General features: G+C 34.9%; 1 protein-coding gene across 1 annotated transcript in view; it reads right to left on the reverse strand.

The window, feature by feature from the left end:
- The window catches only part of CNTNAP2 (contactin associated protein 2), a 1,031,572-nt gene that overhangs the window by 520,036 nt on the left and 487,710 nt on the right, over nucleotides 1-23,826 (reverse strand). The window contains exons 6-8 of the mRNA XM_071429755.1: nucleotides 23,491-23,675; nucleotides 20,125-20,268; nucleotides 14,101-14,365 (exon numbers count right to left, since the gene is read on the reverse strand). Of these exons, the coding sequence (XP_071285856.1) occupies nucleotides 14,101-14,365; nucleotides 20,125-20,268; nucleotides 23,491-23,675 (594 nt within the window). The remainder of the gene's footprint in view (nucleotides 1-14,100; nucleotides 14,366-20,124; nucleotides 20,269-23,490; nucleotides 23,676-23,826) is intronic.

Raw genomic sequence — 23,826 nt, forward strand, 5'->3', positions numbered from 1 at the left:
GTCCTAAAATACTGCTCCCCCTCCTTTTTGGAGTGGGACAGGTAAGAGTCCTGACACATGAGATGAGTGATGTGTGGCATTTCATTGTAACCTTTCAGACAGTCTCTCATGAGTATAGGTGGTAGAACTCTGCTAGATTTAATCTACTAGTCATCTACCCTGGGCAGTGACAGCCTTTGCAAAAATGTCCTAGTCAAAGAATTCATGGCAAAAAAAAAAAAAAAAATTAGCTTAATGAATCTGTAATACTCTAAATAAAAAGATGAAATATTTTGGACTCCTGTTTAATCTGAAATGAATAGCCACTTCTATTTTTGCTGCTTGGCTACAGAAACATTCATAAGACTCAACCAGTCTTCTGAATGTTTCTATATGCCATGTACATCTTTTTCTACTGAATATCACTCATTTACATGCAGAAAAAAATATATATATACTATATTCCTTCTTGAGGTAGCAGTACTTAAGAGTTCCAAATTAACTTCTATAATAAAAACAATCAGATTCTAAAGAGAACGGCACTGCAGATATTAGTCAAATTTTATACCCCCAACCAGCTCTTTGTAATGTAAAAACTTCAAATACGGCAATATAAAGTTTTTAAGTTGACAGGGCAAATCTCAAAGGATCAAATGATAACAAGTAAGGTTCTGGAGAAGGGCTTTCTGATCCCTGTTGTCACTCCTCCTCACCTGCCTTTTACATTAAATGAATATGGAATGAACTGAAAATAGAACTTCCAGAGGCAGGCAGTGAGTGCTGATAGTGCTGACAAGCACCAGACAGGCATCATTGACATGGTGTGAGCTGCTGCGAATACTCAGAGGAAAGGACCTTGCACATTCCTGGACCTTTTGCTGCTGTGCTTAGATAATCTGAAGAGTATCTTTCAAATAACTGGGTTTTCAAAAAAAAGTGTATGGCAGAGCCTTTCCCAGAAGCAGTCAGATTCAAATTCTCATTGGATTTAATTTGGCCTGAGATTTTGACTGATTTTGACTTCAGGACTGGAAGTGTCAGCATCAGAGCCTTTCTGGGCTCTTAACTACAATGCACAAATTTCTACTGTTTCCAGTGTGAACTGAGGATACATGGCAGCTATCAAAGATCTCAACAACTCAAACTAACATAATACCACTTTTCCTATGAGACTGTACTGGTTTTGAGTGGAGACAATATGCTATTTTAGGCTTCTGTATGCTAAGTGTATGATCCATTACATACAATGGTCAAAAAACTGACCTACTGCAATGTTTCATACTCCGTTGCTAGCTCAGATATCAGTGTAATCAGAATTCCAAGTCAATAAACTTTCATGTTTGCTTATGATTATGGATATTTAAATTCCTGGTTAAGCTTAACGAATGACAAAAACAGATCTGAGTTGCAAGTTGTGATCCAAACTAAACTTGAGCTATTGAATATGATGCTTTCTTTCTACTCACCTCTGTTATAGTGTCAATATCCAGAAAATGAGGAATGTTATTTAAGAACACAATTTCTTTTAAATTATGAATAATTCAAGGATATGTTCTTTAATTTTACACCTACTACAGTTTGCTCATCACTTATGACAATGCATATCCTTTTTTTAATAAATGAAAATGAATTTCACAGAAACTATTAATAGTATTAAAAAATAATTCTACTTAGCAACACTTGGGTGACATAACTGAACATACAAATGTCTTTTCCATAGATAATTAAAATGAAAGGAAAAGTTCCTCTTGTGCATGTAAAATATGATACAAGAAAGAGCTATTAAATGTACTAGTATAAAGGCATTATCAGTACTGAATGTTATTCTGTTTATCATTTTAAAGAGATTTCCAAAATATACTGAATTCTTTCAAGCTTTTTAAAATTGTCTTCTGTTATAATTTGATGAGGATATATCCTTATGGTTTAAAAAAGTTCCATAGAATTTGAATTTACTTTAAGGGCTACATGTTTAATATAACAGTTTTTAAAAAGAAAAAAAAAGAAAAAATCCACTACTATTGAGCCTTTACTTAGAACAGTATAATTCTTTTTCCCACTTGTACATTTATATTCAATGTTGATGCTGAAATTGTTCTGAGGAAATATTCTGAGGACATAATTTTGGACCTCAGATTATTTCCATAAAAATAACACTTACTTTAAAAGGAAAAAATAGCTAAGCAATATTCTTCACTTGTTTGTATGTGGCAAATGCCTTTACATTAGCAAAACTTATTTTCTCTACATATTTTTCAATGGGAATTTAAGACCATATGCTAGGAAACTTCTAAGGAAGCTGTAGTAACTGAGGAATAAGTAGTAGATCTGTGTTAACAAACCAAAGCAGAACAAAAGATTCCATAAAGAATCAGTAAAACCAGGAAGTAGTAAAGTGGCACATTTCTTTCTAACTTCTTGCAGAGCTACCAATATAAGATATAAAAAATATATATAATATTTTTATATATATATAAGGCATGTTTGCCAAAAATCTTTATCCAGCATTGACTTAAGTCCTCTCCCAACCTTTATCTGCCTCAGCATACAGTTATATGATACATCTAACATCTCTTTCCTTGGTACAACTCTTTTCTCCTCACTTTTAGAAATAATGATGGAATATCAAGTAGCACAAGGAAAGACATGAAAATCTTGGGGAAAAGTCCTGCTTGGGAAAACCCAAATTTTTCCAGAGAACTGCTGCATTCCCATATCATATAGTCATATGTTCAATGGCTCACCACCTAAAAAAAATCCTGGTTGCATTGGCTCTTATTCATGATGATAGGAATGGCAGGAAGACCTAATACTGAAAATGCCTGATGAAACCTTCAAAAATGTAATGGACACTCAGTCTTTCTGCCAAAAAAGAACTTAAGATGTTGTATCCAGCTGCAGAGCACCTGGAGCAACAGGTGAGACCAGTGTCTGCTTAGGATGATATAAGTAGATTTTTCTTGTTGGATGATCATATTTCAGATATTTACTGCTTCTTTATTTTTTTTGTCATTGTTTAAAAGCACAAAACCTTGTTCTAACTATGAAATAGCTTTGTGGAAACTAATAACCTATAAAACTGATCAGAGATTCCTGACATGGGGAAGAAATAACACTCAAATGCTAATTCAGCCTAATGGTACATGGAACAGGCTGGGCTATAATGGTTCATGTAACATAATTATTTATTATGAGTAGCAAAATGAGCTAATAGTATTAACATAATGTTGCTATAATCCTTTCTTGCAGTAAGAAATGGAACTCTAAAATGCCACAATTACGAAGCTAAAAAAAAAAGTTTCCCAAAGATAGCAGTCTGCTGCAGGAAATATTATATTAAAAGAAAGATGAAACAAACATCACATTCATAACAACATTTTCCTGCAAACCAAATCAGAAAAGAACACTTCATACTGTACTGCTCAAAGCTAGAAAGAAAAAGAAAATGGTTGAAGAGGTAAGTACATTCTTAGTGCTCCAAGTTTGTTCAACAGAAATGTAACTCAGGGTCATCCTGCCAAAGAAAAATTACATAAGTGCTCTAGTAATTTCTTTGGGTTTTTTGTTTTGCTTGCTTGTTTTTACAAGGGGCCGCTAATAAAACATCATATTTCTCTCTCTCTCTTTTCCTCTCTGTGTAGATATGTATGTATGTATATATATATACACACACACGCATATGTGCCTTTGGAAGATGCTTTAAAATGTGAAGGCAATTTGCCTTGGATCAGATATTTTTGTTTAGCATACAACAAATCTTTATGACACAGCAAATTTGATGAACCACTACTTGTTTCCAGTGCTACTGAAACAAGCCCAAGCCTCCCAAAGATTCCTCTGTCCCACATTATTCTTTCCCAGATTCAGCACAGTCAGGAATATCAGCCCTGTGTTGCAAATTCCAGAACCAAGAGACATGGCAAGAGCTATTACTGTTTTCACAGGTAATTATCTAAGTACCAACACCAGAATGTTAAGAATGTTATTTTCTCCTGCTAGTGCTCCAGAAAAGTTAATTCCACTTGGCAGTTTGTTTTAATGTATGTGCTAATTATGAAAATGAGCTGTTAAAAAAGCTACAAAAGGTCAACCAATGAAAACCTTATACTTGAGGGCATGCAATCTCATGTTCCACTACTTTGAATCTGCAAAAAGAAAGCAAAGTTATTTTTGTATTTTAAAATAATGAATACCTCAAATTCATTGTACATTCACAAATTTCTTGGAAAAAACGTAGGTGAAGTCATGACTCTAAACATATTTTTCTTTAGTAAGGAAATACTCTGGGAAGGATATGTATAGAACTTTGCTTTTCTCCTCAGTGAAACAGTGTCTGTGTGGACACTGGTTACTGCTAAAACAGACAATGTATTTTACAGTAACTGCCTCACAGTAAGAGAATTGAGATTCTTTTTCTCCCTATCAAATATATAAACTTAATGAGTAAGCTTTTTAAAGACAATATCATCTTCCATTCAGCTTACAGAAACCAAACTACTTTGGTTGCTCTGTTTCACCTCAGTGCTCATGTGATGCTGCTTCAGCAACATTGGGAAATGAAAACAAACAATGTGCGAAAATGCCTGAAGGGACTCGCCATCTTTTACAAGAACAGACTAAAGGCAGAGCTAGCAACATGCAACCAGAAAATGTTTTTCTCCCCAAGTCAAGTTTTTACCGCTTCCATCAAAAAAATAGACGATACAGACTATGCCTGATGCCATTTCAAGAAAGTACTTTGATAGAAATTGCTTTTAGTTCTGTCAACGTCAGTAGAAAATGCCAAAAAAACCATCACAGTTATGCATGACTGTGCTAACCAAAAAAACCCACTAAGAGCCCAGCTAACTTACAAGAGCTGCATTGCTTCTGTAAAAAATGGAATTAATCCTTTGGGCTAGATGCCATCCTATGTCATTGAAGCAAGCCTGGAGGTCAGCAGAAGCAACATGAATTTACAATGGCATGACTGAAAACAGAATCTTTCCTCTAGCACTTAAGTTTTATGCAGCATAAAATATGTATGAATGCTTGACAACTTTTCCTTTCATTATATACAAAAGTGACTTTCTCTTCTCTCTAAAATAACACTGTCAAACCAAGAGGGACTGCCAGAAACCTGTCACAGATAATAATCTATTTTCCAGGTTCCTGAATAGCAATGAAAAAGAAGATATTGAGTGTCAGTTCCCAGCACATAAATTAAAGTTCCGTGCCTGTAATTAGGTCATGTTTCCCCCTGAAAAGGAATTGTGTTTAATATTACAATGAATTTTAATTATTTTCTTCTAAGTAATAAGCTAGAGATGTTGTGGAACACCTAGTTGAGGATTAGTGATAAATAAAATTAAAAATTAAAAAAATTCAAAAATCTCAAATTACTTGCAAGGACATTTGCTCTAGAAAGACTATTATTCCTGGTTTTACTCAAAGTGCAAGTGCTGCAAATGCTGACTTTAAAAGTAAAGAAAATTCTCCTTTCTTTCCCTTGCATTTGGGTAAGACGAAAAGGGGAAAAGGGCACTGGCTGGTTTAATTTACATAGTTGATAGCTTCACACCACAGTGTTGTACACACTGCTTGAAGATTCTGAACTATTTTTTTGAAACAATGTTATATAGTATATGTTCAAGACCTTTGATCTCCCAATCTGTCTGTAAATATTTTTCTAAGTTTACAGAAACTGAATATATCCTGTGTTCTAACGCAAGACTGAGTTTCCAGTATTTGTTCTACTCCCCTCTTTTTTTTTTTTTAAACCATAACAATTGCTTTTCTCCATCAGCAAGGTTTTATGCCCACCAAAGATTTTTCTAAAACAACAAACTTTGAGTAAATGAGGTGACGATGGCAGACCATTTTTACAAATCTGAGAACTTCCCCTCTGTTTCTACATCTGTAAGCCACCTCCTATTTACCCTCTCTGCTGTAGTTTCCGGCTTCTGAAATGGGGCAGGATGTGTCTCTACCATCTTCCTAGCCAGGCCCAAGGAATGATCTGTTTCTGACCCCACTATACAGCATGTGGAGGTGTCTCTGGACCAGGATCCTTGCCCTGGGGCTTCACCCTGTTGATCCAGATGCCCACACTGTGTAAGCCCTGTGCAATACGGACAGCTCCTGCCTGTCATGTCATTAGCATTACATGGCCACAGCTACAGCAGACTTGTCACAACAGTTTGGCTCTCCCCGAGACCCTGCGTGTCCTTCTTTGGGTCACAGACACCTTGGGAATATTATGACTCTAAAAATGGGCATCTCTTCATAAAGTGGTGAATAATAATAAGGCTACCTCATAGCCTCTGATGGTTTGCACTTTTTAAGCAATTACACCTGGAATTTGTGGTGTGGAGGAGGGGCAGTAGAGGTGGAAGGAAGGGACATAAGAATCTGTAAGAGGGGAAACTCTTGCAGAGATGTGTTGGAGGGCAAGCCAGGCTGGCAGAGTAAGAACTATTTTCTCCATACTGTCTGTTGTAATGGACTCCAGAACAGTCTAACTACTGAACTATTCCTGGATCTCAGTGCTGATTGTGGAGAAACTATTGATCCTGTAGGAAGATGATATCCTAGAAATGATGCAGTCTGTGTCCAGTGGGGACAGTTATAGCAACAGGACCTTGAGATGAAACAAGGAGCACCCTGGGTCTCCTGAATCCATTCAAATGGTTTTACTTTTTTTACCAAATAATGGTCTGTGAACTTCCTGCTCATTGTAGTTGGCAAATTAGCTGAGTAAACTCTCTGACACATGGCTATATGTCCAATGGTGCATATGTACAGTGACTATAACTTCTACTATCAATTAAAAAGTGACTGCATTCCTTTTACCTTCTGCCAATTCCACTTACTCACAGCCATTTACAGAACACCATAACTGCCAAACCAAATAGGCAGCAGCAATACCTCTTGGAGTCATTAGAAATGGTTAATCGTATGCTGGGTTATCACAAGATGTGCTTAGTCAACTACTTCTCTCTCAAATAGAAGCAAAGGTGAAAAACACACTTCAAATAGATTCTGTACTTTTTCTCACTCGTTTGCAGTAGAAATTAAATCTGATACAAGGTAAACTAAAGAGCTAAGACAGCACAGAGTCCAATCACATTTCTCCAGTAATACTAACACCTACAGAAAAGTTTACAGGAAGCCCTACACCCTGTTATTAACAGCAATCCATGTTTTTTCACAATTATGAAGTTTAAATTGTGCTGGAAGATATTTGTGTCATTGCTGAAAGACCTGGCTAACCTTATTGTGTGGTTGCCATCTATGACAAACGTTGGTCAACATGTTGCCATCTTATTGCAAAAGCTCCATACCTTCTTGGTGATGTCTCACAGGCAGCTCCTTGCAGCACTCCTTCTTCCTCACAGCACAGCCAACAAACTTCAACTCTCTCCTCACCCAGCTAACCCACTCTTTTATATCATTCATCCTTATTAGACAGAGCTGTGGCCTGTTAAGGGCAGGCCTGTTCCTAATCTTTGATAATTAGTGCAGCTGCAACTCCTCATGGGTGACATCACCTTCTGCACTATCTTTATTTTCTTACATTATATCCCCCCACACAATATAGGTGTGGGAATCATGGAAATGGGCTTTCTCCAAGAACCATCTGTATGGAAGAAGAGGCAGAGATGGCAAACTAGCATATTGGGAGAAAGAATACAATATTTAGGATATGCAGTCTTTCTGATATTATAAAACATCCCTTTAATATCCCTTTATATTATATTAATATGTTGTGGTGTCCTGGGAATACTGTTGTTGGGTTGTGCATAAACACAACAAATATAACTATAGCTCTACTCTCTATTGTATCCTTTTACTTATTTCATTATTAAAATCAAAAAGGAAAGTAAAAATGAAAAAAAAACCTCCCACATATTCACTTCAATTCACTTCAATCAGTACATGTAAATCCTGGAAGAGTTTAAAATGTAAACTTAAGTATATTTTATAATGTCTGTTCCAACAACCCTATCTTTCTGATCCAAGACATAATGCTGGTTTTAAATAAGCATCCTTAGCTTGATAAACCAATCTTTAGAGACAAGTCTTTTCATGCTCTTTTGCATTCAACAAAAATATGCAAACAGAGAATACATCAAAGTAAAAATCTATGTTCTTAAGGCAACTGCAAAATATTGGACACCTCTGTAGCATTCAGAGCTAAGGGGCTTATCTTCCATTCATCAAAGTCAAAGCTAAAATCTTCACAGACTTGACTAGAACAAGACTATCTGTAGCTGAGGCAGGTGTAGTAAGAAAAGGCAACACGGAAAGCAACAAAAATTGAGCCTGCTTCCTATCAAACTTATTGAATTGAAAAAGAATTAGAAGGGTATGTTTCCAGTTAGTTCAGTTCAGATATTCTCACATAAATTACTCTCCTTCTAGCAGCAAGATAGGATTAGCATTTAACCACTGACTATTTCAGGAGTTTTGTCCTGAAAGAAATTCAGTGCAACACAGTGGTTGTTCAAATAATAGTTGCAAAAAGCCTTATCTCATCTTTCATGCTAAAATAGTGATCAGCAAGGTGCCATCTAACTGTTCAACAGCCCAGAGGAAATGAGACCAAAGCAAGTAAACTGGACTTGAGGCTCCTGTATAAATTGAGAAAGCTTATCAAGGACAACACCCTGGTTTATTGATTCTTGGGTTCTTCCATCCTTGCAAAATGTCAGTGCAACCAATAGAGAATTCCATTGCTCTCAAGGAAATATCTGAAAAAGGTACCATCTATGCTTTAGTATGCATACCTTGTACTTTTTTAGGCAACTCTCCATTGAAAATCAGTGACTGATGAAGCAGAATTCACAAACTCCTGAAATAAACTCATGTTTTCTTAGACAAAGAAAGCCAGGAACTCTATTTCTTGATCTGATTGGTTTGAGTCTACTATATGGAGATGCTAAACCAGTCTACAGGGAAAAATAACTATAACTACTACAAGTATTTCTGTGTGTCAGTTCTGTGAAATTCAAACTCACAAATGCCTATTCATGTAGCTGCATCCACTGCTTAAGGTCAGTAGCCAAAAATATACAGAGAGAAACAGAGGGACAAACCTGGCTATCTAAGTTTCTAATATTCAGACTTGTCTGATGCTAAGTCATCATTCTGTCTTTCATGGACAGAATTTCTGTCTCTCATCTTGATCATGCTGACAAGTTCCTCAGGGGTATCTGCCTCCACTTAATAACATTCACTGTATAATCTACTACCAGTAATGTGAGAAAGACCTGGTGGGAAATTTTATCTTCCCACCAGAAGTGCACTTGTGCTCTGTGTATACACATTCCCTATTTAAGCCTTCATTTAACCACCAAGGCGAAAATATTTCTTGATTCCCACATAAAGTGCCCCAGGGAATTGTCAGTGGAAGAGTACTACTTTAGATCTGTCAGAGAGAGATATTTTATTACCTGAAGGATGCTATCTTAACCCAAGGTCTAAAATATAAATGAACTACAATTCAGATGACTTGAGACCTAGCAGAAAGACAGAAGGGTGGAAAGCTTCCCAGGGATTCCACAGGGAGAAGGCTGATTTATTTAATACAGATAAATATGACAAAAAGATATTCATATCCCAAGTTTTAATAAGTTTATGCTTGACAGGAAGAACAGAAGTCTTGAGCAGCAGCTAATATAAGATGTTAACTAATAGAGTTGGAAGAGGAAAAAAGAAGCTTCAAGCAGATGAATTCAAGTGAAAGGCAGGAAATTTTGGATACTGAAAATTTCTCTGTTTCTTATGGACTGAAGGAGATTATGTCCTTTTTGCAATGACTTATCTGTAATGTAGGGTAAAGTCCAAGGGATCTTCATAGACCATCTAATATTTAAGTAGAGCAGAGAATGCTTACATATGAAAGGTCAAAACTGCCTATGAAAAGATGGGTGAGAAAATAAACAGAGGATAAATCAAGAGATTATTTTAGAATCTGCCATCATGAAAACCCAGCCTTTTCTCAAGAGGCAGAGAACATTCTATTCTATATTGAAACAGGGATTTGAGGTTTGCTTTAAAAACGCATTGTAAAGCTATTAGATGATGCCTCTGGAGTGTTGTTTTGAAGGTTACAATTGTTTCTTTGAGCAAAGTAATACTCTCTGTGTTTTTTAATGTTACCCATTTTTTCCCAGGTTGAAAGCTTCAGAAAACTTTGGCTTCATTAGGAAGGAATTTGGTTAAGTTGCTGAAGCAGGTAGATAAAACTAAGTGGAAGAAAAGGAGGTAACTGGGACACAGGCTGTGGCTTAACCCTGCACTGAACTGCATTTGCATATGGCTTTGGGAAAGTTCCATTAGAAGTTTTTATAGCCAAGAGACACTTGAGAGTATGACATTTTCCAGTTGCATATTTTTCTGTACTCAAGAAAGAGACATTAGCTTGTTGAAGCTTATAAATAAAAACAACTTCATCAACAACTTATTCTAATTGCAAGATTACAAATACTGAGGAGGCTCTTAGTATGTATTCAAACTGAATTACTTTTAAACTGCAGCAGAATATCAGAATCCTTTAATATGCAAAACTACAATGGAAATCTGCTTTAAAAATGTTCCGAAAATAAGATCACATCTTCTTCCATCTTGTCAGCCTAGCATTACTTCCATCAATCCTAGAAAGTTTGCCCGAATCTCATAATGACAAAACCAAGAATTTAGTCCAAAACTATACAGAGCAGTAAAGATAAATCTCTTGACTGTTTTCTGAGATTCTTTCCTATTATTAATCCACATGCTGGGGCATACACAATTGTAAAGATATTAATCAAAGTTTACTTTGCAGAGAAAAAGTCAATAGGGTGTTTAACTCTTGATTTATACACAAGCTTTAAGTATTTCACCTGTGTAATTCTGCACAGTCAGTAGCTTATTTCTTTGAATTAAATCTTTATTTCAGCTCTCAGTGGCCCTGATTTTCCTCTTACTAACAGCAAGTTTATTAATATAACTCTCATCAATCAAATGGTGGTAGCATTTTAATGAGATTAATGTAATAAAAAAGCAAAATCAAAGTTATTGACTTTACACAAGAGTTTTGCTAGTCTGTTCACAGCTAAGCAGTGCTTACTGGATGCTTAACAGAATTCTGGGCAAGGCATGCATTTTTTACTGTTTAGAAACCTGTTTTGAAAGTACAATTTGCAAGATGATGAAAAAAAGAAAATAATTTGCTCAGGAAGAAAATCAGGCAGTAAGTCTAACTACAAGGATTAATCATCTTTGTCCTTCTCGTATGTAATAGAAACTGAAAGTTCATGTGCATATTAATGTTAAAGACTCTGTTACACTCAGCATTTTGTTATGGGCATCAGAGTACACTTTACTAACACAGTAAAACATTTATTATTTTTTTTACCAGCTCTTTATTGCTTCTAGCATTTACCTCTCTGAAGCCCCGGACAGGTCATGGACTAATCATTCCATCACTCTTAAAAAACTTACAGACAGGCCAATTCTGGTTTGCCAGGTCAACACAAAAGTCAGTTGCTTTTTAGCTATAACATAAAAATTGTACATACTTTATACTACAATATATACAACCATCCCCAATTGTTTTCAGCCCATGTAAAATAAATATGAAATGTTCATAATATGAATAGATTTAATTATCAGATGTGTAGAGTTGAGGTTATGGCTTGAAAGTGACTGAAGGCATGAAAGGAGCAGCAAGGTAAACGGTACCTAACCTAACCAAAGAAGAAAATAAAATTTTGCCAAAACCAGAAGTGATCTATAGAAATTTTTCTAGAAACTTCTGATGCAACTATAAACTGTGGTTTCTTTAAAAAAACCAGTAACAACAGAATGAGAGAGGTAACTAAAGCATGACACACAGCAGGAATGTCTCATACTAAAGATAAGTTTGAACCACAAACAATGAGAGAAGAAGCTTCAGACACACAAGACCATTTTAATAATTATACCAACATTATTTTTCTTTTACATCTTCCAAGAATAAAGCAGTGGGATTACTTATCCTGCCAATCAAGATTAATAGAATTGATCAAGAGACAGAGAATTTAATGAAGGCTTGAATACAGTGAAATCTCCAGCAGGTAGGACATGCAGCTAAATAAATGAAGGAACAATTAGTGCCTTTTTGAAGACCAAAGGATAACATGAAATGAGACTCTAGCTGGGATCTGCTAACACCATGGAAAAATGATCTCTGACAAAAACTGAACAGACAGCAGGGAAGGGAGGGAGACAAAAAAAAATTGCTAAGAACAGGCTGCCTGATGGCAGCTCTCCATTTCTCTGATTTTAAATGCAAAGCAATGTTTGCTTCATGATTTCAATGAATCACCTACTATTATCAAAATGTTTTCCGACAGCATATTATGTAACTTCTCATGATCACTGTATTAACTTCTGTATTCACACAGAAGTTAAATGTTTTGCATTCCAGCTTTTTATTTGGTCATTTTAGAGTATTGTATCTCTTCATTCACCACACTTCTATGCATTATTATTTCATTTTTACTTTTGCAAATTGTCATCAAAATATAGAAAGTTGTAGCTGCCTTTCTCTCCTTAAACAAAATGCTCACATGAATTAGGCATGAAAGTTCTGTCAAGTCAACAAGAAAACCTTTTTCTTTTACCCTCTGATCCCTCCTAGTCATCAAGAAGCACTTCATAAAGCAGTAGTTAGGTAAGGAGATTACAGTGCCCAGCCACCAAAAAGAAAAGTGGCAATTCAACTATATTTGAAAAATTTGGACTCTAGACTCTCCTGTTTATCTGAAATCTGTACCTGCTAAGTTAGAGCATCCTGAGTCTGTGCATATAACTTTAGGGTATTCAAGGGAAATTGTGACAATTAAACCAGACAAACCAGAACTCTGTTCCATATAAGCACCTTAACTTGCAGAGCTGTGAAGGAACAAGAATCTGCCACCTGCACATCTACTTACAGCTCTCTCACATGAGTCCTACCAGTCAGTACAACTACTGTTTCTATAACCAGAATTACACTGTGACCCAGAATGAAGTACTGATGTCTCCATGTCATCTTGAAAACTGACATTAAATCCGCTAATGTAAGCAAGTTTGCAAATTATGAGAAGCATATAGAGGAAACACCAAGAGACTTTAATGTGCTTCTGGAAAAATATGCTATTACAGGTGACAGGAATAAATACAGCAGATATGAAACCCAAAACAGATTTGCATTGAGGCTGTGGTTTTAGTTAGTCTAATGTTTTGTGATAGCCAGGCTGCATTCCTCCCAGTAGAGTCTATTAATACCCTATAGATTTATTCATACCCTACACGTGCAGAAGGCTGCACGCTTGACTATGTGAAATTCTCCTAGCTGTTAAAAGTAGCCAATGAAAAAAACTGTGCACCTTTTATCAATAGGACCACAACGGTCAGAAATCTTTGTGCCAAAGACAGACCATTTTGACTTCTGGAAAACCCAGTAGGTTTATATCATGACATTTGTTAATTCCCTGCAGAAGAAGGGAAAAAGAAGTTTGCTGTGATATTTACTGTACAACAACAGCATTCTTTCTGCAGCCTTACCTGGCAGATGTCTTTTTTTCCTTTCTATGTTCACACACACAATTAATTTACAGGCACTGAAATGCCTGTCGTAACAAAACAACAATGAAGCATTGAAATAAATCTAAGTTTTTCCAGGACAGCTATGCAGATCTAAAAAATGCGTACAAATAATTATGGTATGAATGGATTTTTTTTTTTAATGAGATTCCCTAGTTATTGGAAAATATTAGGAATGGTCTAATTATTAGACTACACCTGGAAAGGGAGTACACACCCATTTTGAAACCAAATATTTTCACAGAGAGAACTTCAAGACAGAAGGAAGGAAGAAAAAAGAAGAAATGCTGCCTTATAAATAAGGGGTGATTTGACAAAATAAGATCATTCATTTTTTTTTTTTTGATCCAACAACTATTTCAACATTCTTGCACCTCTTACTCAATGAAGCAGTAAAGGATTTAATATAGTTGCAATATAAATTTTAAATTTTGTAAAAAAAATTGTTCCAGTCTTTAGGTACATAATGATTTTAAACAACACAAACCAAAATCATATCAAATTTAAAAAAACACTAAACACACTTACCTGATGAGATGTCTATCCGGTTCTTCTTCACTTGGGAGACGTTGATATGAACACTGACTTTGCCCTCATTTATGTCAATCTCAACATTCCCCAGGTCATCTGAGAAGTGGCTGAAGAGAAGAAGTCCATTTGGGTTCCAGGTCCGGAAGAGTAAACTGACTGAAAACAGATCTTGGCTTGGACGACCAGGAACCTCAAGATAACTGGTGGCATTGAAAAAGACAGGCACTGTGTGTGGCTCCACACAAGAAAAACTTAAATTTCCCTAAGTAAAACACAAAAAAGAAAAAAAAAAGAAAAAGCAAAATGGTAAGATTCCACTAAATTCATAGCTATCTCTAGAAAAGTATTTAGATTTCATTCAACCTAGAGACCACTGTGATCAATGCACTTTGAATCTAAAGATGCGCTATTAATGTTATCTTTATTGTTGCTACTATAATAGTTGCTGATTTTTCTGGGTTTATTTTTAGCAGTGGCCCCATTATATTTTGTACTGTACTGTATGTACACAAAATAACAGGCAGTTGGCCCTGAAGAGTTGTAGTCTCTCAAGCTTAGATGAAAGCATTATTATTTCTAGTTAAAATATAAAGAAATTAATCACAGATAAACTTGGGCTTGTCTGTGGTCCCCATAGAAACCTATAACTGAACAGCATAAAAAAATGAGTGCAGATTTCCAAATACCCTGATATCAGTGTGTCTATCAATACAATACATGATGTTCCAAAATGATGATGTATAATACTTGAGCAGTCAGCCTCCCTGTTATGTTTTCAACTACATGATACTACATATGCTAATATTTCAATTCATGAAGCAGAAGGATTTGGAGTAGCTGATCATGAACAACACCAATATTTTGGGATAGTAAATAACTTTCACTGTAAAGGAAACTGCAGTTTCTACTCTGTAAAATATTCTTCTTCAGGAAATTGAAAAAAGATCCAGTCAACTGTTGATCTACAAGGCTTTAAAATGTATCTGTAAACAAGTCCAGAATTAGAGACACGAATTTTTCTCTTTAGTTCTCATGTAATTTCTCACAACAAAAGACCAAATTGGTAGGATATTACATTTTGGAAATATTTGTAGGGTATTACCTTTTTTTTTTTCCTTAAAAATCATAGTTTGTAATAATCTCTGTCCAGAATTAATTTATTACTGCATGAATGCAAATATAACAGGAAAACTTCCTCTGCTGAAGAATTCCTATAATATGTCGCAAAGTGGATCCTGTCCTATGGTTAGGCTGGCTTTCTCAGGTACTGTTGCAGGTGGAAATTATGTGGCAATTTTTGTTCTCTTTGGGAAGAAATAATTTTATCTGATCCAGTACAGAAATTATTACCACAATCAAGATAGAAATTTTTCTGATATATTTTTTTACATTAAAAAAAAAAAAAAAAAGACTTGAACAACATTTTTGGAGGTACATAGATATTTAGAGATGTGGTCTACCTAAGCAGTGTTCAGAATCCCAGTAGAAGTCAGTTACCATCACTTTTGCATAATTATTTTTAAATTCCATATTACTGACTTCCTGATCTAGACTTTTATGTCACATTTCTGTATTCATAGTGTATATACGCATCTGACAGTTCATCTTGAGGAGAGAATTTAGAAGCAAGATAGGAATTTTGTGTCTGAAAATGTGTGGTAGGAAAGACCTCAGTAATTTTTTTTAAGAAGTAATTACATTCAATTGGAGATGACGGATGACATCAAAAAACAAGTTTTAGCACTCATTTTCCAATGTCCAAACCCATCACTTTTCAAAAGAACATCACATCAGAGAACAGCTTATTTGTATAATAGCAAGATACAACTGGTCTGGCAGACTCAGCTTCCTATAATGGATTTCCATGTAAAAAAACCCAAATGAATAAAAATAATATTTTCTTGACAACTAGGGTAAATACTTTAATTATTTTGCATAGAAACTTCTTTTTTTTCTGCAGAACAGCAGAAATAGTACAGAGTCTACCTCTAAAGGCCTGTAGAATTAGTAGTAACTATACTATCAAGTTGGCAGCCTCCATGATCAATTAAGGAAACATTGATATTTCCAGTAATCTGGAATTAGAGATTCATTTAAAGTGATCTCCTAGATTTGTTCTTAAATTTTATGATAAAATCTCAGCATTACAAGTCACGTTCTTTTCCTGTGCCCAAGTTCCATGGATTAAAAAAAAAAGCAATTCCAAGGAACTAGGAAAAAACTAGCTGACACAACTAAAGATAACTTTTAGATAACTATGTGATAAGAGAAATTACAGCTACTTTATGAGTAAAGATTTCTCTGCTAAGCTGCTTATCAATTCTGGGATTTTTTTTGTGGTTTTGCTTTGCTTTTTGTTTTGTTTTGTTTTCTTTGGGGCGGTGAGGTTTAAAAGTTTCCTGGAGATTTTTAATTTTACACTTATAACTAGCGAGACATGAAATCAAAATAGTTAACTCATTTGTTTGAGTAGTTTTAATCAAAACATTTCCAAGTTTGCTACAGAATACTTTTGCTTAAACCACAAATTTTACATACAGTAAAAAAAAGGTGTAAAGTGTCTGAAATACTCTCTGTAAGCCTTGGCTGTCATTCCCAGCGTAATTGTGCATAGACACAACTTCTCTTACAGAGTTAAGGCAGTCCTGCATAAACGCAGAACATCACTTTTTGAGAGACATCTCATGGTTCAGTCACAGATCTCAATTAAGAAGTGCTCAGAGAGCATTCTGTTAGACTTTTTAAGAGTTCCTTTTGCTGCCTTGTAACCAAGAGGAACTAACAATTTCCTCATTACAAGAAGGCTTTTATATCCAATTGACACTCTCCTGTCATCCTGATGTTTTGGATACTTGCATGCATAACACCTATTAATGTTAATGGCACAGAATGCATTCAAATCCTTTTTCACATCAGTGAATGCATTCCCCATGAAAAGCCTAGCTGCATTAAACATTTCCTGAGAAAGTAACACATAATTCTAATTTCCCTGCTAGTTAGCATTTTCCCTACTGAGCTATTTAGATTAATATGAACTGGATTATTGATCCCTTCTATGACTGTAGTTCACAAGATGACTCCTCTTTTAAGTACAGCCCATCTTATATAGATTGCTCACTAGTTCTAGGTCAAGGTTTTGAGTTAATCTGCAGCTTGTCTCTGTAATAGCCTCTTCATTTTTCAAAGAGAATGAGATCATTTTCTGTAAATTCAGAGTGACTTGCTGAATAGTTTTCTGGGCAATGACATCTGGAAGTCAAATATATACTGTGCATTCATATTGAAACTCTTGGTCTTATTAGAGACTTTTTCATCTACATTGGCAGGGAAAAGGTAAAACAATTTGTGTAGCTTGACCTGTGCACCATGATCTTTCATCTATATGGCAAATTAGATTCATGTTTACTTATGAATCAATTTTGCCTATCCACATTCAAACATAATCCCTTGTGTAAAATACTACAGTAAATACCTTTCCAAATTAAAAGACCTATTGGCTGAAGAGGAAACTCCCAAAAGACAGATAATAAGTTTATTAAGACTATATTGTCTGTTAAATCAGGATGGATCATATAGTATGGGCAATACACTGTACACTAAAGCCATTTTACATTTCACAAAAGAATCAAAATAATTTTTCCCCTTTACCTTCTGAATCTAAATCAAACATGTTACTAAAGTCATCATTGAACTTTATTTAAATTTAAAATAGTTTTAATTTGTCTTTTTATCCTTACTCTTCAACAAAGCAAAAGGTGCTTGATGGTGCTTTTTTGTTCATAACATGTATGTATACGAGACATAATTTTTTTAAACATTAATTTTGTTCAGAGAAAAATTAAGATCATCATCTTCTTATAATCTCTGATTTTCTGGGCCTTCTCATTTTTTATAATCAATTTGTCAAGTCCCTTTCAATGTGTGACTTCTGAAATTCAGCTGCTTTCATCTAGGAATATTATTTTCGTTTCACACCCCTTTAAAATCCTTCTTTTCTCTGAATTTATCCTTTCTTTGTAATACTTCTCACAACCAGACTGATTACTTTGCTTTTATTCAGCCACATTATATTGTGTGTGTCATGCCTTTTAAGGGGAAGGTGTGTCTCCTGTTATGTGCTTGTACAGAATCTCCTACAATGGAGCTTTGATCCCTGTTGGATTGCTCGGATCCCTGTTGGAGTGCCATCATCACAAACATGCTTAATAGCAATAATAGGTTCAAGAAAGTCTATTTCTCTATTTCAGGCTAAAAACTAGGAGAAAAATGTTTTGTAAAAAACATAAAAATCCATATTGTTGATTTAGTTAGAGTAAAATTGATTTTGCCTTTGAGAGCTGAAGCAATTTAAGTATTTCTACTGAAAACAAAGGTCACTTCTATTTTTCTAGTCATTCTCAGAATGGGAAATCAACAGAAGCATCAAATTAAATTGGCAGATCACCTCTTGATGTGGCACTAATACTGCCAGAGCTGCTTGTGTGGATTTTATTTTCATGTTATGGGTAACAGAATTTTAAAAGTAAAGAACCAAAGAGAGAAAAAATCCAAAATATGATTTTTCAGAGACTGTACATGTCTGCTAGCTATGCCACACTTTTGAGATGCTCAGACTTTAAAGGACAGGATTTGCACTATAGGAACTTCTTAAGCAACATTTTTGTTCAGAAAGAGGCTTTAAGAATATGTCCTACTAGTTTGCAATGGACTTGATTGAGCAAAATGGTAAGATTGCTCCTGCACAAAGATTTTTTTTAAATTCAGGCATTAATCTTTCAAAATCATGCTTACATTAAAGATGAAAATGCCCTGCAGAAAGGAAATCTCTTGTAATTATGAAAAAAAAAATAAAAAAAGGTTAAGGTTTTAGGAGTTCATTAGATTGGGTTGAAAAAATTTTAAAACTGGAATCTTAATGGAAGGAATATATATTTTATTCTTTGCCTTTGACAATACTGATGAAATTTATGTGTAGAAAAGGTTGTAGATGCCAGGCTGTATTACTGAGTTTGGACAGGCAAACATCACGCACTCATGATTATCCTTTGGATTTCCTTGACCATTTAGTCATACAATGACATGAAGCTTCAGTTTTACTATCCAGGGATAATCAATCCTTTGTACGGCATCATCACTGCATATGCATATCTTAACAATTTATTACATAAAGGATAATGAAATTGTGTAAACCTCCATACTGTTAGCAGGAATTTGTGAAGTGTGTAAGCTTGTACAGAAGAAAGTCTTGAAAAGTTATTCAAACCATTTCAAACTCATGGCACTAATACATTTATTTCTTACCTACATGCCTTTATATGCCAGCAAGCATTTTCAGAAACACTTAGAACTTAAAAACCAGAGAAATTAAAGTAGATTCTTTCTTAATCACCCTGCCCATAAAGCCACAAGTCTGCACATGAAAGCAGCTATGAACACTTAAGCTGCAGCAAAAATAGAGTAAAATGCTAATAACTGCTGTAATGTTAATAAGCAAATAATGATTTCCAAGTCTAATATCTTGAGGTTTTTCAGTTGGATCAGAAAAGACTGTAGAAGCATTCTCATCCAAAGACTTTTCCACTAAAGCAATCCAACTAGCTCAGCAGGGATAGAATATTACCAGGATTTAAAAGCCACAAGAAAGCTGCAATTCATTTAACAATAAATCTTGTCTGCACTGGTTTTCGACTACTATAATTTGGGAAGAAAGGGAAAAAGCACTTACTGCTTGAGTTGGTTTTCTTTAAAAAAACAACAACAAAACTATCTGACTTACACTAAAGGTTAATTTTTGAAAGATGAAAGAAGACCCCAGAAATAAAATGTTCATACATGATGATTTTTTTTTTTAAGTCACAAATGTACATACAATAAGATCTTTGGATTTCTGGTAAAATTTGCTTTATGTTTTATATTATTGCAGTTTATCACAAGAATATCAGCTATACAACCCCAAAAACATTCTAGTTGTCTTTAGAAGGAGAAGCAGAAGGGTAGATGACCATGAAATTATGATCTTACCACATTTGAAGGTTCCAATTTCTTCCTCCTGGCAAGGTCAGTGATATTATTGCCATTGTAGTTGATGCTCTCCATGCAGCCTTTGAAATTTTTCCTACTGTTAGAACTTGGCTTGCCAGAAAAAGGCATGCCTCCAAAGGTTATCTTTAAATGAAACAGAAAAATGGTAGATAGTTACTGGAAGGCAAAGACTTTTAAAGAATTTTTTTGTACACATTGCTTTCTTTGAACACTAAACCATGGCAAAGTAGAGAGCTGGCAGCACTCTTTACAGAAAAAGGGTGTATCAAAATAAATACTGCAAAAGCAGAAAAAAGAATTGTAATTAATTTTAATTATTTATGGTAGCCAAACCCAAATATTATTCCAATTGTCCAAGCAGTGAACAGACACACATCACATGTGAACAGTTCTGATTGATACTGGAAAATAAGCATTTCAAACAAGGACATTGGGACAAATTTCCATCACAGTATTTTTCTAAAAAAGTAGACATCAAATTAGCTAGATAATCTGATTCAAATCATTCACTCAGCTCTGTGTGCCAGAGCTCAGACTACAGCACAGCAGTGTTGGGCTCCAATGCGGCATGTAATTCTTCTGTAATGCTTATATGTCTACTTCACCCAGAAGAATTTACAGAATCACACAGTTAAAGATGCAATCCCCTGGTAGACAGAAGGACCTTTCAGTACCAAGAACATGCTTTTGTCATGTAGTTATAGTAAATGAGGGAGTTTCCCCTTGATTTATCTGGTCAAATTATCTCCTTAGAGAAGATCAAGACAACCCCTGCAAGTAGTCAGTCATCAAACTCAAATAGGAATTGGTTTTTGTCTTACAGCTGAACTTCATTACCCTGGCTAATTGATTCTGGGTTATCCATAATCCATAGTGCTAAAAACTTAGAAACCCAAATATTTACAAACAAAAAGTGTTTATGTTCAATGAGTGACATCTCTGTCATTCCATAGAGATGATACAGGTCTCTGCCACATAATGGTCTTTATGGAAATGATTAGAAGTGTATAATGTTACATGTTTTCATTAATATTTTGCAGCTCAAATGCCAAGAATAAGGGTCTCATGTGATTAGTCCCTGCAATCAGTGTTAGGTAATTATATCCATTAGATGATGGCGAAAATAGTAATGACAACTTGCTTTCCTGCCTCACAAATGTTCAGAAAAATATCAAATTGTAGTCTAGTGCTACGATTTGGCAGAATGAAGCTTTTAACCATTATTCATTGTCCATTCCATTTGTTATTACCAACAGAAGGAAAACAGAGCTCTAGGCTGACATTTTCGGTTTTAAATGCATGTGAGATATCAGTTTTTATCCCAAAGAGGAAGCTTCCACTTGGCATATACAAAGAGCTAAAACTATACAGCTGAAATCTAAAACCTTTATAAACCACACACACCAGCTTTTGGTGTGTACAAGTCTTGTGGGGACACCCTCAGGTATGGTAAATTGACATGACTTGACTTTAGAGAAGATACAGCTCTTCATATGGAGAATGGAACTGTAAGAGTTTAATAGTTATCAAATATTTTATGCATGTGTTTGGATTAAATGAAATATAACAATTAAATTAAAAAGAAAGAATTTTGAAGAAAAGAAGAAAAAGCAAAAAACATATAATGTGATAGTGAGTTAAGAGCAACTTACAAGACTATTTTTTGATCTCAAAAATGCAATCAGAACTATTTTTTTTTCCTTTTTTTGTGTTTATCTAACTCTTCTGAAAGAGATTAACCTAGAAACTACTTTGTCTGTGAAAAATAGTTTTGATTCTTTTGGCTTTATTTCCTCTTAATCCCAAAGACAACACCTTTAAATTTAGTCTGTGGTGTCTAGCTCCAAAATCAGTGAGATAACAGTGAGGAAAGGAAGGAGATTAATTCTCTTGAGTTTATATGAACTACAGACATACATACACATGCACACTCAAAGAAGTTCAATTAAACACAAGGAGATCCACGTATATGGAAAATGAAATGTATCTTTGAGAACTGACAGTGAGGTCTCTTTATGCAGAGAGGATGGGAAGGTGAATACACTGAATTCAGCTCTTACTGGGGATACACTTTTTATATGCAATATGTTTGTTATGTAAATTATATATATATATATATACACACACACGTGCACAAATTGCACAACCGTGGCTTATGGCATTCAGCCTTTTTCTCATTCACTTAAAAGCCTGTAATAAAATCTATTTATATGAGTTTTAAGTAGCTCAGTTCAGATCTTCAGTGCTCAATAATTAATAGGGGTACAGGAAAATTTGCTTCTTATTTTCTTATTAGAGCTACCAGTAAATTATATATCCACAAACATTTTTCAGAATATAATCAAATATTTGACTCAGACACATTTACAATTATAATTACTTTTTTTAAACATTTCATATATTCTTGTTCAAAAGTAAAAATTAAAAACCCCCACAAGTTGGTAAAATTAAAAAACTCAGTTGGTAAAAATAAAAAAAAACCACAAGTTAATTCAAACTTTTTTCCATGACATCATTTATATTCACTCTTACATCTTAAAAAGGTGAAAGGGTGGAAATTACATATCTGCTGCAGTCAACCAAATTAATTCGCATCAGAAACAGTAAAGAGTGTAAGAAAATATTATACAAAGATTGCAACAACTAATGTGTTGAACTTCATGTACAGATTAGAGGAGCTCAACAAGTTCATAATAGCTGAAGCTGTAGTGTAATCAAACAATAAATCCACATTTAATTACTACCAGCACTTGTGTGCATTATACCTGATTGATTAAACAAGTTTTCTTACAACTTTCCTAACTCCTCATTGCTTCTTTCACAAATGAAGTTACTGATGCCATATTTGTGAAAATACAGGGAGGTATCTACCTACCTAAGACAGGACAGATCAAGCTCTGTATTAATAAAAAGGTTCTAACCTGCTTCCTTTGCTAAAAATAAATACTAGCTCCTCAGATTAAGGCTTTCTGATTCAAGAGCAAAATTATCACCTGAGTGAAACAACAGATTGCACCATACTATTTAAAATATACTTCCTGTTTAGAGCAGCTGCTTTTAGAGATTTTTAAAATCATGTATGCCTATCTTGCTGAATAATATACATCTCCCACTTTAAAACAGAGGACTGATGATTGTTACACCAGATGGGACTTGGTAGACTAATTGAGAGAAACATAATTTACAATTAAAAGAGAACACTGTTGGAAACAAAGATTTAGGAAATGTAAAGGAATAAGTTATCAAAACAAATGTATGAAAAATTAAGAAAACAAATTATGTTAGCTTTCTTATTGGACTTTATGAAAGCAATTTGAATGAGAAGAAAGAAGTTTCACTGTCTACCTCATAGTCCAGGTCCAGATAATCAAATTCTCCATTTGTTCTGAAGTGCTGCATGTGTCTGTCGAGGGTGAGATTGATGTTCCTCCCGTGGCGCTCTATGATGATGGAGTGCCAGTGGTGATCATCCAAGAGGCTGCCTGTTGTCACAGATGTGTGGCCAAAAATAGAGCCAAGCTGGTTGCTGCCTGAGGGCAGAAACAATAGCATTTCTCACCTCATACAATTAGGCAAACATTTTCTTTCTTTGTCAATGTTTCACCTGAATCACACCAGACATGCAATTAACTGTAGGAAGTCAGTGTGCTATGAAGTTGGGATCTGCCCAGTGGAGAGCTG

This window comes from Agelaius tricolor, unplaced genomic scaffold (assembly GCF_023055355.1).
Source record: "Agelaius tricolor isolate 1412-34295 unplaced genomic scaffold, bAgeTri1.0.p SCAF_6, whole genome shotgun sequence".
NCBI classification, from domain to species: Eukaryota; Metazoa; Chordata; class Aves; order Passeriformes; family Icteridae; genus Agelaius; species Agelaius tricolor.